The following is a 12,547-nucleotide window of genomic DNA, read 5'->3' on the forward strand; positions in this document are numbered from 1 at the left end:
GCTCTGTGTATACAACAGTCCTTCCCTGTCTAAATTGATCCGTCTGATTAAATCAAATATATTTTATTTTTATTTATGTCTTGCTACTTGGCTCAATCAGATAGCAATCATAGTAACGTCAGTGTTTTACTTTACAATTAGTTGACTTCCCAAAATGCAACACCTCGCATTTATCTACATTAAACTCCATTTATTATTCTTCAGCCCAACCGATAAAGATCATGCTGTAATTTTTGATAACCAAAGTTAAAAATATTAATACCATTGCAGTGAGCAATTGAAGTCAAACCACCATGTTGATTTAAGTTCCAAAAACTATTCCACGATATCTTTTAGACAGACTTTTTTTGTTTAACTGTTGCCTGACTGTGTGTGTGTGTGTGTGTGTTTAACTGCTTGTAGCGTATGAGTCGTGGTCGCCCTGTCACTGCTGTACTGCTTTGTTTCCAAGGGGAAGGATGTAGACTAGTGCATGTTCCTTTAACACAGTGACCTCACCACTACTAACCACTCCCCATACCACCAGGAACTTTCGTCACTTCACCAGCAGCCCCGAGTACCCGCAGAGCAACGGCCTTGCTGAGCGCGCCGTCCGCAGTGCCAAGGAGCTGCTGGAGCACTGCAGACTTTCCCGGACGGACTTTTACCTGGCCCTCCTCAACCTCCGCAACATCTCCCGTGACCCTGCCCTGGGCTCGCCTGCTCAGCGGCTCATGTCCCGCACCACGCGCCCTCCGATTCCTGTGTCCCAGCGGTCCCTGGTGCCTTCTGTCCTCCGCCCTGATGCCGTCCGGGAGCGCATTGCCCAAAAGCAAGATATACAAAAACGCCCCCACGACAAGTCCTGCCGTCCCCTTCCGCGTCTGTTCCCTGGTCAGGTCGTCCGGATGCAGTCCCCCTCCGGCCACTACCGTCTGGCGGTTGTCGTCGGCTCTGCCGGCTCACCGCGGTCTTACCTCGTTGACCACGAGGGTACCATCTATCGCCGGTCCCGCCAGCATTTGCGGCTGGTCAATGAGCCCGCTCCGCCTCCTGTTGCCCCTTTCGCCCCCCCGATTTCTTCCTCTCTGCCTGCCGCTCCTCGCATGCCCCGAACTCTGTCCTCTCAGCTCTATGTGCCCCGCTCCCCTGCTGCCAACCCGCCCTCGCCTGTTCGCGTGCCCGGCCCTGTGCCAGCTTCCCCTCCCTGGTCTCCGCACCTTCCCTCTCCTGCCCGTTCTCCGGCTCGTTCGCCCGCTCCTGCTCCTGCTCCTGCTCCTGCTCCTGCTCCCGCTCCTGCTCCTGCTCCTGCTCCTGCTCCTGCTCCTGCTCCTGCTGTTCCTGCGGAGGAGGGGGAGGGCGGGTTGCGTACCCGCTCCGGGCGGTTGGTCAAGCCGCCTGTACGTTACGGGGAATTTGTTTAACTGTTGCCTGACTGTGTGTGTGTTTAACTGCTTGTAGCGTATGAGTCGTGGTCGCCCTGTCACTGCTGTACTGCTTTGTTTCCAAGGGGAAGGATGTAGACTAGTGCATGTTCCTTTAACACAGTGACCTCACCACTACTAACCACTCCCCATATCACCAGTATAATTGTAACCTCCCTACCTCCAGATCGCTCTCTAGCTCCGGTGACAGACCACGGACTGCTAGGGCAGGAATGTGTATGAATAGTAATGTGTGTGATTAGTAATAAAACAGTAGTGAAGACTGCTGAGGAAGGACATTATTGCCCTAGAGGGAGTGCAGAGAAGGTTCACCAGACTGATTCCTGGGATGTCAGGACTGTCTTATGAAGAAAGACTGGATAGACTTGGTTTATACTCTCTAGAATTTAGGAGATTGAGAGGGGATCTTATAGAAACTTATAAAATTCTTAAGGGGTTGGACAGGCTAGATGCAGGAAGATTGCTCCCGATGTTGGGGAAGTCCAGGACAAGGGGTCACAGCTTAAGGATAAGGGGGAAATCCTTTAAAACCGAGATGAGAAGAACTTTTTTCACACAGAGAGTGGTGAATCTCTGGAACTCTGCCACAGAGGGTAGTCGAGGCCAGTTCATTGGCTATATTTAAGAGGGAGTTAGATGTGGCCCTTGTGGCTAAGGGGATCAGAGGGTATGGAGAGAAGGCAGGTACGGGATACTGAGTTGGATGATCAGCCATGATCATATTGAATGGCGGTGCAGGCTCGAAGGGCCGAATGGCCTACTCCTGTACCTAATTTCTATGTTTCTATGTTTCTATGTTAGTGCGTTTCCACTCGTCTTTACAATGTATATTCACAACAAATCCAAATTGGAAATTATTGAAAGCTTGGACAATTGTATGAATTGAGTTCTGGTTCAAAAGCTAAATTTTCTTTGCACTGTTGATTTTTTACTAGAGACTGAAGGCTCTGGAACAATGGAAAGTCTGAATAAAATGGAACCATTTTTATCCTTGAATTTTGCAAATCAGCATTCTACCCAGTTACTCTTTTGTGCAATTATAATACAATGAAAAGACTCCTAATTGGGGAAAAAAAATTGGTGATTATTATTATTCAAACTATAATCAGTAGGAAGTAGTCCTACACAGAAATAAAAGATTTTGACATGAATGAGTTAATCTAAAAAGCCATAAATAACCAGATGTAGCAAAAAAAGTTAACATCCATTGGATAACCAGATTGTTGTTTCTGGAAAACTTAAGTTGCAATATAGCAAGGCAAGGCAATAACTTGACTTGTGCTTTAACGACTCTTATTTTACACTGGTTGAAGTAACCCAGTTTTGCAAATATTTCTTAGAAGGATCCAAGGAAATTGCGAGCTTAAGCATGTTTACTGAAACTGTGTCCAGAGTTCTATTCACTCATCTCCAACTGCCAGAATGATTTATAGAATTGGAAACTTTCACATATGAATAGAAATCTGTTTCAAAGTACGAGTAACTTCAGAGCAGTTAGCCAGCCATTTGAGAACCTTTTAAACTGTATGCTTCAAGTTTAAACATTGGCTTCAGGCCACCATACTGTATTTAGAGTGTGAGATCACTTCTTTCCAGTGGTTTCAACACCAATAACAGGGAATGCTTTTCTGTATAATCGGCAGTTTTACCACACTCTATGTTAGTGCAAGGCAGAAGATTTGTGCCTGTTTCTGAGCCCTGACACATTCACTTGGAAGCTTAATTGGAATTACTTTAACTAGGTTCTTAAGTTTAATAATCTGCATCTGCCTTATGTCACCCTATGTACCCAGTCTCCAACTCCTTTCATTCACCTCACCATGGAGAGCAACTGTTCTTACCAGTGCTCTTGGCTTTGTAATCTGTCACTGCTGTTTAAAAACCTCAAAAAGAGCATTTCTCTTTTAATTATGACTGTTTCTTTAGATTCCATGTAAAAAAACATAAAATCATGACTTTTGAGTGTTTGTAATTAATCTTGTTTTTGTTTTGATTATGTTTGTCAAGTGTTTATAACCAGTAAGGGTATTTTTGGAAGCCTGAGTTTAATTTTCTCGATTTAATAGGAGCTGACAACACTAAGTTTCAAACATAGAAACAAACCCAATAATTTATTGTATACATGGATTTTTCTAAAGGCTGTCTTGATAATAATTTCTGAGACATCTCCACAGTGCCCCCAAATGAATGTCATTGATCCAGCAGTCAAACTAATGTTCCAAAGAAAATTATTCAGTCACACACAATTTTCTCCCAACAGTGTAGAATTCACCAGTATTGTCAGTATGAGTTCATTTTCAAGCATACATAAATATAAAAATGAGATATATAAAATATTTAAAAGGGGATTAATAATTTGCAGATATCAGAAATTAGCAAGTTTTAAAATAATTACACTTGAGAAGATAAAGAATGACCAAATGTGGCACCGCAGCGAAATTTCCGCACTCCAGCAGGAGGCCATTTGTCATAAGGCCATCAGGGATCACTAATAAAACACTTTTATTTTCTATTTCAAAAGTGACATTTGTTGGTTCCATCTGCAGCCGTTACCTGAGGTGTCATCGGGAAATAAATGGAATCTGAGATCACTTCTCTGCTGAGGATCTTTATTAATGTAGAACAGCTTAGGAGAATTTTGTATTAAACAGTTACATATTACTGAGTTCCATAACATGTATGAAAGAGAAATAAACTACTTGGGAATTCAGTATGTGATGACGTTTAGGCTCCACATGAACTTGGACCCTTCATTCATCTTTCAGCATACCTTCATGTTCTTTCCTTCTGCATTTATTTAATGTCTTTAAATGCATCAACATCTTTGCCTCAACATATGATCTTGAATTCCAGAGTAATTTTGCTTGGATTTTCTATTGCATAATTGATTTAATTTGATTTAAATTGTACATTGGTAAATTCATATGGTTTCATGTTCTTTTCTTCTTTGGTATTCCTCTCGAGTAAAATGATTACATTTCTACATACTTTGCTTACTTAAGTGTCGGACAGCATGGAAACAGGTTCTTTGGCCAATCTTCTACATGCCAACCGTGTTTGCCTGCCTATACTAATCCCATTTTGCATTTGGCAAATGTACCTCTATTCATTCCTGTACATGTACCTGCCCAACTGCTTTTTCATTGCTATAATTACACCAGGCTCTACCACCACCCCAAGCAGCTTGATCCATATACCCATCACCCAAAGTGAAACATTTGCCCCTCAGAATTCCCTGAAATGTTCCCTTCTCACTTTAAACCTGTGCCCTCTAATTTTAGACTCCCCTCTTTATCCTTCTCCCTGGTGAATACTAACATGAACTATTCATTCAGGGCACCAATCTTGTCCCCCGGTTTCACATAAAGACCTTATTGGTTGCTGATGAAATCCATTCTTTCACCACTATTCTCTTCAAATATATTTGTAAAAGAGACATTTCCTGTCTCCTTTTTGTCTGTAAAAACCTCATAGACATCACTGGATAGGGTGGGCTTGTTGAATTCAATGGAATTTATCTTTCAAAATTTTCATGCCCTTCTGAACTGATTACCTGTACCTGACATCCGCTTCCTTTTTCCAGAACAAACCCTCAACTTCCTTTGGTTGCCTAATCTTACCATCTTTACTTCTTAAACCTGTATCCTCTAGTTTTAGACACCCTCTCTCGCAACATCTACTATTTCACTTTTTAACGCCTCCCATTTATTGGATGTTAGTTTGATTTCTAACAGTTGCTCCCTTTCTACCCTTGTCAAGTCATGTCTTCTATTTTTTAAGTCAATCGTCCCCCAATTTAAGACCTTAAATTTAGGCCCAACTGTGTCCTTTTACATAGCTTACTGTAGTCTACCATCAAGTAGCAATGTTACAAAATTTTGAGATTTTAAAAATCAAGTCTGCAATTTATCCCATAAGCATAAAAATAAGTTTAATTTGACACCTAATTCACTTTCATATCTCAAATATTTAAAAAGTTATGACCATTTTCATACCCGGAAATTAGCATCTTGTTCCCTATTGATTTTCTATGGACATAACAAAAAAGCTGTGATCGTGGACAGTCAAAAGCCCATAAAGTTCTTAAAAATTAAGAGAACTGAATGAAATTTTCAGTTATCATAGATTGAAGCATTCTGAAACAAATATAAAATAATCTTACTTGGATGACCTGAAATTAAAGCATATAATTAGTTAGTTACCTAATTGTAGCTAATTCCAAACTTCAATTACTAGATCTAAACATCCATCCATTTCTTAATAAATGATTAACATTTTTAAATAGCCTAAGTGTCCAAATAATATTCACAAACAATTCACAATAAAACATGATTTTTAAATCTCATTTACATTAATTTATAGGCTAAATGGAAGGAATTTAGTGTTTAATTGCTGTAAATTAAAGTCCATTTAAATCAGCTTTCTAGTGGGATCCTGTGAACGCGCTGGTTTAGAACGTTCACATTGCGGTAGATTTGTGCTTCAAATGCCCAGAAAAATACTGCGGGATATAATGGGCCCAAAAGTAGCTACTCGCAACATTAAACTTTGTATAAAGGGATCTTAAGAAGCCCTTTTTAACGTAAAAATAAACAGCCTACCTTCCGTTTTCCCCTGTATGAGATCTGGCCCGTTGTCGGCGGTCGGGGGTTTAGAGGTTAATTTTTAACCTACTATAACAATTAAATAAAGCCCTTAAAACTAATAATAGCTCAAGCGAGGGAATCTTCCAACGATTTTTCGTTAATAATTAACTAGGCTGAAAAACCTCGATTTGAACAGCCTAGGGAAAATCGCGTTTTAAACCCGCCCCCCTCTAAACGGTGCCAAAATCGCGCACATGGGCTGGGACAGATTTTCAGCGACGCTTCAGGTACGTTTTGCAACATACCTACATCAAGCTTTTTGAATTGTAGTCATTGTTCGCAAAAGGTTCTACTACCTACCCAGTCTCATTCTCCTTCTTTCCTTCCTGCATGTCCATCTCTACTGCAGAACATGCCAGATCTATGAAACAGATTAGGCAGACCTGACTTCCTCATGATAAGTCTAGCTCTTTTAGGAATTATGGTTAAACGTTGTAATAACAATAGAAAAACTGAGAACGGTTGATTAACATTTCTTTCCCATTTTTAAGTAGCTCTTATTGTTATCTTATTCTGCCCATTATCGGTAATGTGTTCTTTACCACTATATACAGAAGAGTAACCTCTTCTCTGAAGAAGACAAGCCCAATATACTGTCCTCTCCAATTCTCTCAACTAGGGGTACCACTTTAATTTCTTGGTAATTTTGAAAAAAAATGTTTAGAATTATAAGCAATATATTGAAGATAACTGAAACATAAAATAACCTAGCTCTGTGGTTAGCTCTGTAATTTCACTTTTGCAATGCTTTCTATTTAATAAATTCAATGATTTCAAACGGCTGTTAGCCAGTGGAATAATGTGCATTGTTCTGGTCTTACACTTGTGAGTAAGATTTTTTTTCTTGAAAGGTATTTATTTACACAATGTAGTTTGCTTGGTGTGTCAGGAATGAAGGTTAAGTAAATTGGGCTCAGATTGTGAAGGCAATTCTAAAACTTAATGCAGTCAGACTTTGTTTTACTTCAATAATGGTTTCAAGTTTCAAGAGGCAGGATGCCAGATAAAACATTTTCCAAAAATAGGAGACACAAGAGACCGCCAATGCTGGAATCTGGAGCAAAAGATAGACTGCGGGAGGAACTCAGCGGGTCAGGCTGCATATGTGAAGGGAAATGGACAGGCAGCATTTCAGATCACAACTGTTCCAAAGACTGATAGAGTAAAATGGAGTTAGCTGGTAGAAAGAAGTGTGGTGAAGGGATGGAATAGGAGTAAGTGATAGATTGGCTGTAATAGGAAGAGGGGTTACTTAGTAGATGTCAGGTGGGGGAGAGAAGAGTGAAGATAGTAACCAAGGCTGGAGGTGATAAGTAGAGAAGACAAAGGGATCTAATGGGTGGAATCTGAGAGGAAAAGAAAGTGGGGGTGAAAAATAGAACCAGAGGGAGGGATGGTATAGGGAATGGGGGGGATGAAAACTGGGGGACTCGGAGTATGGAGGTGTGGGTGCTGAGCAGATGGAAAAGGAAGAGGAGGGCTCTGTGCAGTTGGGAGATAGGGAAAACTGGGTAGCTCAGAGGAGGGGGGGGGGGGGGGCATGAGTTTACCTTAAACTGGAGAATTCATTGTACATGCCGTAGGATTATAGTCTATCCAAACAGAATGTAAGGTGCTATTTTTACAGAGGAGAAAGCTGAGGATAGGCAGGATGTCATGGGAATGTGAAGGGAAATTGAAGAGCCCAACAAACGAAAAGTCCAACTGGTCCTGGTGGACAGAGGGCAAGTGTTCGGCAAAGCAGTTGCCTAGTCACCAAAATTAGGAATCCGTTAGAGAGCAGTGCTTTGAAACCGGAAAAACGAGTGGGTTCTGAAAGCTCACTGAAGCATATCTGATTTGAATAATATAAAATAGATGGGGTGGACTTGTTGAAATCAATGGACTTTCTTTTCAAAATACTCATGCCCTTCTGAACTGATGTGTTTGTACATTCTCAGCACTGACTGCTGCAGCTGGACGTGGAAAGCTTGAAGTGTGCAGACTGCTTTTGGAACAAGGAGCAGCAGTGTCGCAGTCTAACAGGCGAGGGATTGTCCCGTTGTTCAGTGCAGTGAGACAAGGACACTGGCAGGTGAGCTGAATTGCCGTGCTGCTACAAAGGTATTACATACCTCCATGTATTTCAATATTTCTGTGTCATCCAACTGCTCCAGTCTTCCCACCTCTTAACCAGAATATCACCAGTATTGGTTCGCCTTACATTTCACCATTTTCTTTTGCGGTACCATGAGTATTAGCTGGGTCACTTTCAATTTTACATTGTCATTAGTGGTCTGCGCAGACCTGATCACAAGGTAGCACTTGGAATTTTTTCTGGTATCCAATCCAAACGTGATGCATTTATTCAGGTCCTGTCCAACTCTAATCTGCATGCTGCATTTCAGTGATTTTTTAAAAACATATTTTGAGATCCAGTCAATGCAAGCATCCTTAAATTGCCTTTGAATAGGTGGTAATGAGACACTGTTTGGAACTGCCAGAGATCCTCTGGTGAAGGTACTGCCATAGTGCATTTGGGTGAGAAATACCTGGATTAATGCCCAGCAGTGATGACTCAATCAACAACAAAATGATGGAAATAATCATGCACAGTGCTATCAAATGGCACTTGTTTCACCAGGAGCATGTGTCTCCAGGCCCAAATAAGGCCCAAAGAGCAGAATTCCCAAGGAAAATTGAGAGTTACTATCCATGTTATCAAGGTAACATTTGATCAAGTGTGCATCAGGAAGCTATGACCAGTTGGCAACAATGGGAAAACACTCCAGCAGTATGAATTATTTCATAAAAGAAGATGACTGTGGCCATTGGATGTGAATTATTCTAGTCCAGGGCATCACTACAGGTGTTCCTCAGGCCAGAACTCTAAAGAGGCTGTCCCACTTGGACGACCTAATCTGCGAGTTTAGAAGAGTGTCTTCGACCTTCAAACTCGCAGCATGGTCAACACGTGGTCCTAGGAGGTCATATGAGGTCACTGGAACTCTCCTTCATGCTCGAGGGAAGTTCCCGAATACTCGTGGCCTCATCTAGGTGACGGAAAAATTTTCAGCATGTTGAAAAATTTTCCGCGAGTAAAGTTTGGTCGGCATGGTTCTTTTTAACTCGTAGTGCAGTGGAGTGGGGTCGCTATTTAGTTACAGGCAGTCGAGGGCAGCCATAGGCAATCTCCTTCACTGACCGGGCATTTTGATTGGCTCATTGGAGTTCTCAGGACCAAAGAAGACCTACCAATGTTACCAATAAAGATGGCGGATGTGCGGGAGTGGCGCCGTCTGTGTATGGCAGCCTGCCCGCAGTCCGTCTCTACACCTTTTTTTAAATTTTATTTTATTCTAAGTCCTGTTAAAAAATGTTAGTGGAGGTCTTCTATGTGGGGGGTGGGGGTGGGGAAGGGGGAAACTTTATTTCTTAGTCACCTACCTGGTCGGAGAGGCAGCATCCCTCCAAGCTGCTTCTTCGCCCCGTCCTCGCGGCCTACAATCGAGAATGGAGCGGCGTTTCCTGTCGGGACCGGCCGGGACTACAGCTTCGGCGGCGGTGGCGCAGCGCTGGGATACCAACATGGAGCGGGCGATGCCTTGCCGGGTCGCCGTGCGGTGGGCTCCGGAGCGTTGTGGCCGTCGATTCCAACATCGCGGAGCTGGGGCTGCGGGTGTCCGGCCGCGGGCAGCGCTGGATTTGGAGCGCCGCAGAGCCAGGGATCGAGTTCACCAGGGTCGGAGCTCCAACCGGCGCGGCCTGAGGACTACGAGTGCCCCGGTCTCCAGGAAGGAGGCAGTCGCTCCAGACTTTTCCAAGCCGCTGAGGAATGTTTCACCCGACGCCGAAGTTCCATCTTCACGGCAAGAGGGCCCTGAAAATCATCGGACTGGCTGCACGGCCACAAATGGGCCCCGACCTCGGGTGTTTCACAGAGGAAGAGGACTTAACTTTCTGGAGCCTTTCCCCACAGTGGAAATGTTTTGATTCTGCTGTGGGGGGACGGTTGTGTTGAACTCTATAATGTGTTGTGTCCATTTTATTCATTTTTTTTTAACCTTTTTCTATGGTTTGTAATGGAACTTATTATTTAATTTATGTAAAGCACTTTGGTGTCAATGCGAGTTGACTTAAAACGTGCTATATAAATAAAACTTACTTACTTACTTACCAGTAGGTAAAATGCCCGCTAAACTTTATTATACTTCTTAAAAGTGTCTCCACTCCTTCTCTCTCCCCCTCTCTCCCCTTCTCTCCCCCCTCCCCCTCCGCACTCTCTAAATGACTTACCATACACTGTAGCAGTCGTTTACCTTCCTTTTTATTGCGCAGACGGCGGCTCCCCCGCTTTCCCTGGCCCCCGCCTTTGCAATGTGTGTGTGTGTGTACGGTCGGTCGATCCAGCTCGCGGTTTCAACGCGGACGGTCGATCCAGCTCAAGGCTTTCCAGGCGAGTGCCCTCAAGCTTGAAGGTTGAAGACACTCTTCTTAACTCGCGGATTAGGTTGCCCAAGTGGGACAGCCCCTTTACATACAGCAAGGTCTAAACAATGTTCAGTCATGTGCTGATAAGTATAACACCATAATTATGTAGTTATACGGTGACAATCTCCTAAAAGGGAAACTCTAGCCTCATATCTTTGATCTTCAGTGGAATTATTATTTCTCAATCCCTCACCATCAACATCCTGATGGCCACCATTGACCGCACATTCCACCGGACTGGCCACATGACACCATGGCTACAAGGGGAGATCAGAAGTAGGGTGTTCTGTGACAGTGACTCATGTCCTGATATTTCAGAATGGTTCCACCATCGACAAATCAAAGGTGTGATAGAATACTCTGGATGAGTGAAACTACAATGCTGTGAACAGGCCTGCTTAATGAACACTTCATCAGCTACCGAACTTTCATTCCCTCCAGCATTCATGCAGAATGGTTGTGGCATGTACCATCTGGAAAATGCACCATTCGGCCCTGACAGAACTTACCAAAACTGTGATCTCTACCAAGAAGGACAAGGTTCACAGATGCATGAGAACACCTGCTGGTTCTTATCCATGTTACACAGATGGAAGTATATTGTTGTTCCTTCACTGGGTGGATTCTGAAGTTCACTACCCAACAGCGCCTTTACCTGACACTAAAATGACTGGAGCAGGTCAAGAAATTTCTTCCATACAACCTTCTCAAGCGTGATGGTCAATAAATGATGGCCTTACCAGCCTTGCCCAGATGCTGGAAAATGAATTATTGTACTTAGAACAATGGAGCACAAGATCAAGCCTTTGCCCCACAATGTCTATGCCGAACATGATGCCAAGATTAACTCTTATCCGCTTACACATAATCCATATCCCTCCATTCCCCGCGTATAGATAAGCCTATCCAAAAGTCTCTTAAATGCCACGACCATATATGACTCAACCATCATCCTTGGCAGGGGCGTTCCAGGCTCTTGTCAGCCTCTGTGTAAGAAAAACATGCCCCATGCATCCCCTTTAAACTTCACCCCTCTCACCTTAAGGCTATGCCCTGTCGTATATGACTTTTTTCATCCTGGGAAAGAGGTTCTGACTATCCACCCTTTCTGTGCCTCTTGTAATTTTATATACTTCTATCATGTCTCCCTGCAATCTCTGGAGTTCCAGAGAAAACAATCCAAGACAGTCCAACCTCTCCCTGTAGTAATACCAACCAATCCAGGCCCAAATTAATTGAAAACGCTGATTTTTTTTTTTCTTTTGAAAGCATCAACCTCCCTAGCTCAATGATCTTCTGTAGCGTTATAACCCTCTAAGGCATCTCCAGTGCTCAGTGTCTACCTTTTATATTTTACCTACAGCTGCCAAGATCTAAAATTCCCTTCCTATTCTTCTCCACCTTTCTACTTCTTTTTCATCCTATAACACATTCCTTCAAATCTACACCTGTTGTCCAAATATTTTGTGTGATAACATTGCCATGAAGCCCCTTAAGATGATTTTTTCTACATAAGGTGCTATATTAGCAGATGTTGCTGCTGCAGGTTATCTTTCTCTACTCTTGCTGATTTACGAGAATTTCTATCACAAAAATATACTACATTACAAACTGCTTTGTAATAGTTCAATGTTATTTGTGTTTTCAGATAGTGGATTTGCTATTAACTCACGGTGCGGATTCAAACATGGCCGATAAGCAGGGTAGGACCCCACTAATGATGGCAGCATCTGAAGGGCATCTGGACACAGTGGAATTCTTGCTTGCTCAAGGTTAGTTTTATAGAGAAATCATTGAAAATATCATTCATTTCATAATTATTCAAATGTTTAAAATAGCATTGATATGAAAGTCTATTAATCATAAATGTCAAGTTGTAGATAGAGACTCAAAAGTATTAATTTGTCATATGTACTAGATATCAACTAGAACAATGAATGTTTTACTTACTGCAGCTTTACAAACAACAGGTATATTTAAGATCATCTTGCCCAGCTGCGGCAAAAT

At 42.6% G+C, this 12,547-nt stretch overlaps 1 protein-coding gene across 18 annotated transcripts in view; it reads left to right on the top strand.

The window, feature by feature from the left end:
• Positions 1 to 12,547, top strand: part of tanc2 (tetratricopeptide repeat, ankyrin repeat and coiled-coil containing 2) — a 438,455-nt gene that overhangs the window by 384,753 nt on the left and 41,155 nt on the right. For all 18 annotated transcript variants that reach the window (XM_033035116.1, XM_033035119.1, XM_033035120.1 and 15 more), the window contains 2 exons: positions 8,011 to 8,144; positions 12,189 to 12,312. In XM_033035116.1, the coding sequence (XP_032891007.1) occupies positions 8,011 to 8,144; positions 12,189 to 12,312 (258 nt within the window). The remainder of the gene's footprint in view (positions 1 to 8,010; positions 8,145 to 12,188; positions 12,313 to 12,547) is intronic.

Source organism: Amblyraja radiata, chromosome 16 (assembly GCF_010909765.2).
Source record: "Amblyraja radiata isolate CabotCenter1 chromosome 16, sAmbRad1.1.pri, whole genome shotgun sequence".
Taxonomy (NCBI): Eukaryota; Metazoa; Chordata; class Chondrichthyes; order Rajiformes; family Rajidae; genus Amblyraja; species Amblyraja radiata.